At 34.8% G+C, this 5,536-nt stretch overlaps 1 protein-coding gene across 1 annotated transcript; it reads right to left on the reverse strand.

Annotated features, from left to right (window-relative positions):
• Window positions 1-3,435: 3,435 nt before the first annotated feature.
• LOC21390113 lies at window positions 3,436-4,241 on the reverse strand. The gene has a single exon (XM_010114309.2). It carries the CDS (start codon window positions 4,184-4,186, stop codon window positions 3,548-3,550), a length of 639 nt encoding a protein of 212 aa, XP_010112611.1. The 5' UTR covers window positions 4,187-4,241; the 3' UTR covers window positions 3,436-3,547.
• Window positions 4,242-5,536: the final 1,295 nt, after the last annotated feature.

Here is a 5,536-nt window from a genome sequence, read left to right on the forward strand (position 1 = left end):
GAAAAACAACTTTCGTCAGTGCAGACAGGTCGACCGGTTGGGTAGACCGGTCACAGGTCGACCGGTTAGTGAAGACAGGTCGACCGGTGAGTTATAATGTCTCTGTCACCAGTCGACCGGTTGTAACGTAAAATGCATGCTGACATGGAAAAATCGACTCTGGATGCGATTAGAATTTTGGGAAACCTAATTGTTACGGAAGTATGACTTTTAAAACACTATAAATAGCCTATTAAGTCACATTACTCATTAGATCACTTGAGAGACTTTTTGGAGGCTATTGATAAAAGATTCCTGAGAGGAAAAATTGTTTAATTCTCAAGAACAATTTTTCTTTGGCTCTCTTGTGATTGGAAGGAGATCAAGAATACCTAGAGGAGATTAAACGACGTGTGCCCACATGCACACCGATTGTGGAAACGAGAATAGCAAAGAAGACCAGTTGGTTGAGGCTCTTCCGGTTGCTGTTTGGAACGTTTAGATCTGTCAGACGTGCAGTTTCCTCAAATCTCAAAAAGGTATGTTTTAGATCTTTAGTATTTATGTTATATAGCATCATGAACATGTTCTTGTTTGGCTTTGACGTTGATTAAAATTTTTAAATTCTGCTGCGCACTCGATACCATTAATTTTTCCAACTGTATGGACCTGACTCTTACTTCTGGGTCAAGCTGAGATTTTGACTCCGAAAGATTAATTCAACCAGACCGGATTTGTTGCAACGTCCTCTTTAATTTTTTTTTTTTTAAAATAGCTTAAAAAAATTTTGAACCAAGCCTAGGGCAGTCGGGTGCGGGTTGGCCCGACCCTTCATTTCTTTACATAGGCAACTGACTGAGTGGAATTTTTGTTTTTTTTAAGGATACATAACGAGTTGAGATACTGTGAAGGAATTTAAAAAACAAGTTCTTCAAAACCATTTTTGTATTGTTTATTTTAGCTGAGTATTTTGTTGTTTGAATGATATTATGTTAAGTACTTTGCACATTTACTCTAATTAGTAGAGTTTTGACAACTTGCCTCATAAACTATTCATTTTAATAATTTACCCCAATTTGAAAAATTATTGTAACGTGCCACTTTTTTTATTTTTTTTGTCTCGTAGACAGAGGGACGTTTCAGATGAAAAAGATGTTAACTCCGCAAGCTTATTAATTCAACCAGACCGGATTTGCTGCAACATCCTCTTTTTTTTTTTTTTTTTTTTGAAAATGCCTTAAAAAAATTTCGAACCAAGCCTAGGCCAGTCGGCGCAGGTTAGCCCGACCCTTCATTACTTTACATAGGCAACTGATTGAGAGGAATTTTTTTTTTTAAGGATACATAACGAGTTGAGATACTGCGAAGGAATTTAAAAAACAAGTTCTTCAAAACCATTTTTGTATTGTTTATTTTAGCCGGAGTATTTTGTTGTTTGAATGATATTATGTTAAGTATTTTGCACATTTACTCTAATTGGTAGAGTTTTGATAACTTGCCTCATAAACTATTCATTTTGATAATTTACCCCAATTTGAAAAATTATTGTAATGTGCCACTTTTTTTTTTTTTTTTCTTTTTAATGTCTCGCAGACGGAGGGACGTTTGAGATGAAAAAGATGTTCATATACAAGTCAGATTTGCAAATTGACCTTTTGGGATAGAAAACCACAAGGTTTTGATAGACGGAGAAATTTTCATTTCTTTTTTTTGTTAGGACAAAAATGTGAACAGACAAGTTAAATGCTCCTATTTTAATTAGTAATGAAATGCAAATAAAAAAGTAAAAATTCCCATCTTGAAAAGGTCGCTTATCGATTTAGAAATGCCATCAAATGATGATAGGTATGATTTAAATATTATCGGAGCAACGACATATGCACCTTTTGATATTATGCTTAAATGCAGGGTTCCCACATGATAAACCAAACAAAGAATGATTTCTAAAACCACCATGCATATATTAAGGTAATGATTTTAATATTGAATTATAATATCTATGAAATAAGAGTCAGTTAAATTAGATAAATTGACGAATCCCCTTCTCTTGACTTTAAATTTGCCTCATCAGATAAATGTACGTACTAGTTGGAGAATTTGGCTAAAATAACTGAGTAAAAAAGTAAAATTAAGAAAATGACTTTTTAATTTTAATTGCCCAAACAATTCAAGATTCCGCATTAAAAAAATCCTCTCAGGTCTTCTCTGCGTGTTCAAAAAACTCTTTCACAGCAACCCAACAATGGCAGTTGTCAACATCTCTTCCTCACCTGTCACAACCCCATTGGAGAGAGAGGGAGACATCACCAACAACAAAACTCCAAAACCCATTTCACCAGATGTCCTCACTTACCCTCTCGACACCCCACAATGCTCTTCAACACCTCTGTCACATCTAAATCCCCAAAAGGCCGAGACCCACCTTGAGAATCACGCCGAGAATGGCCCTGGGGACGACGCCGGCGAGGTTCGGGTTCAAAAACTTGATGGAGACGAGCATGGTGAACATTCAGAGGGCGGAGAGCAGGGCTCTGAACGTGCTGTTGATCGCGCCGTTCATGATCGCGACGTCGAGGCTCGAGAAGGTCGAGAACGTGGCGGTTCGGATCGAGTTGAGCAGTGGATCCGTGGGGTGGGGTGAAGTTCCGATTTTTTTTTCGTTTTTCTTTCTTCTCAAAAAGTCATTTTGCAAATAAAAATTTTTAAATTGTCATGTTATGAATAAAGCTTTTCTATTAGATTATTTTTACAAAGGCCTCTACTAGTTGTGTTGTTTTCTTGTTCATAGAAGCTGAATTCAAAATGTCGCGCATTTGCGTGAAATGTAATTCAATTGGCGTCACCGTTGGGAAGGGTCGTCTCTCCGTGATAGACGTTAGACACACACAAAAAGAAAAAAGACACACACACACATATATATATACACGTGTACTATATAAGATATTTTACATTTTAAAGGCACAAACGTTTTAAGGAGACGAGAAACAGCAAAAATGTTATAATAAGGAAAAACATTGACCGTGTTTAGAGTTGATTTTATTTTTATTTTTTACGTTTTTTGAGAAAAAGAAAATAAAAACAGGAGAGAAACGACGTTTGACACAATTAAAGATAAAAAAAAAGTGAAAACGATTTTTTAATTTAGTGTAAAATAAAAGAGAAATGAAAAATGACTTTTAGTCGTTTTTTATTTTTTGTTTCCGTTTTCTCCTCTCTCGAGCACAAAGAGAGAGAGACATTGATGAATTGTTGTATACTGAAAATAATCTCTTGATAAAACTACCAATCGCATTTTTAAAAATAATTTATATCTGAGATTGAAAATATTTTCATTTCTATTTTCATACAAAAAATAAAAAATTATTTTAAAATGAGTTCTAAACACACCCATTAATTAAGAAGGCAAGAATTAAACGTCAAATATGCTATCAGTTCATATAATTTGAGACACTAATACTTATACGTACATCTACGTAAAAAGAACAAGAAAAAACAAATAATTATAACAACAACCAAAGCTCACAAGTCTAAAACAATAATTATAATATAACAACAACCATTTCTCACGCTAGCATTTCAAGTTGACTGTCTTCTCTTTCACATGAATATTAATCGTGCAGTTCATATTCGCAGACTTCTTCTTCTTCATGATCAACATGAGTTTTACTTTCCCAGTCATCTTGGCCGTACATCTCAGCGTCAATATTCCACCACTCAGTTCACTGCCAAGATTGGTATTGTTTTTCAGCTGACTCGAACTCAAACTCACACTCACAGGCACCTTCTTGGTCGACCTCATACCGGCCTTGCCCTTGGGAATGACAACCTGCCCAACGGTCTCGCCTTCGTAGGCGAAAGCGGCGGTGGTGTTGTCGAACTTGTAGGGTCCCCAGTTGGTGTTCTTGACCCTCAATTGGGTTGTGAAGCTTATGTCAAAGGAAGGTTTTGATCCGCTATTTGTTTCGATTGTCTGGAATTCGAACTTGTCGCTAAGCCTTAGCTTAGGAGACTTGACGCGCATCACAACTAGTACGAACACCAGGGTAACGATGATCTGGGACGCGGTGAAAATGAAAGCATAGATTGCCAATTTGATCCTCTTCCTGCGCTTGAGCTCCTTGGCGTCCAAATTGGATGATTCTTCGTCGCTTCTCGGGTGCCCGTTCGCCGGGGCTAAGGGATAAACTTGTTGGTACCTCTCGGCCATTTTTTTTTTTAAAAATGAGTTTTTTTTGCTCTGTAAAGTGAATACTTGGGGTATTGTTGGTTGTGGTGATGATGGAAAAGTTGTATGTATATATATAGTCCATGAAATTTGGAAAAACTTGGGTGAATTTGTATGGACAAAAAAGGGGAGTGAGTTGGGAAATTAATGAACTTCGTGGAAAATTGATCAGTGTGAGAGCAAAGTTTCTACAGATGCTCAAGACTAACGCGGCAATACTTGGAATTTTTTATTTCTAGATGGTCTAGAACGTACTTGACTTCTAGTAAGGAAGCTACTTACTACCTTTGTTTTGTACGTTATAATATGCATTATTTTATGGTCGCTGTTCGGTTCTGTCCTATCATATTGACCTGATATCCCTAATTGTTTATATATATATATATATATGTATGTATATATATGTTATATAAGTACCACCATTCCGATTATTAGATGCTGTTGAATAATCTTTTGTGATATGAATTCACACAAGAAGTTAAAACATTGGCTTCTTTACTTTTAGAAGGGGCTAATGGATCACTCAAACCCCATAATAAAAATAAACTAAATAAAAGTATAAGAACATCTCCAATGCTATAGTTGACGTGTCAATTATAAATATAGCATTTGATGTAAAAAATACTCTCCAATGCAATGTTATTTGTTATGTTAAATTTCACATATGCTATACTTTGTGGTAAATTTCTTACTAAATATAACATATGAAAAATTTGACATTTATTATTATTAGTTGAAATGTTTACTTTTTCATGTAATCATTATAACTTTTGTATTTTCTAATTATTTTAAACAAAAAAGTTTATTTTTACAACTTTCAAATCTTAACAATTATAAAAAAAAGTATATTTAACATTTTAAATAATATTATGCGTTGAAATAAAAATAAAAATAACATAACATATTAAATTTTTTAATGATAAATATACAATTAGTATTAATATTTACATTGAAGATTGTCTAATTAATTAATAGACTTGGTGGGACACATACATGATATGACCTTGCCTCGTAAAGAAGACGAGGTTTTTCAAGTTTCAAGCGCTTTTGGAAAATCCAAACTAGAGAATGAGGCCCCAAAAATATTTAACGTGTTACATAAAATTAAAATGAGGCCCGTCCAAAAGTGTGGCTCTGTAATGTTTACATGATCAGGACAAAAATATGAAAACTGTTATATAGCTACGCCCACGGGGATATATTTCCATTCTCTCAAAAAGAGTGGACCCTATCTGCAGGACCCACAAGTGGAGCCCACCACCCTTTGTAAGAAGGTAGGGGTTCAACCCATGGGACATATAGAATTGCTCCAAAATAATATATATATATATA

This window comes from Morus notabilis, unplaced genomic scaffold (assembly GCF_000414095.1).
Source record: "Morus notabilis unplaced genomic scaffold, ASM41409v2 Scaffold1168, whole genome shotgun sequence".
Taxonomy (NCBI): Eukaryota; Viridiplantae; Streptophyta; class Magnoliopsida; order Rosales; family Moraceae; genus Morus; species Morus notabilis.

Bases quoted from the DNA above. Each gene is read 5' to 3' on its own strand.
- LOC21390113 (XM_010114309.2), bottom strand. From the start codon at position 4,186: ATGGCCGAGAGGTACCAACAAGTTTATCCCTTAGCCCCGGCGAACGGG.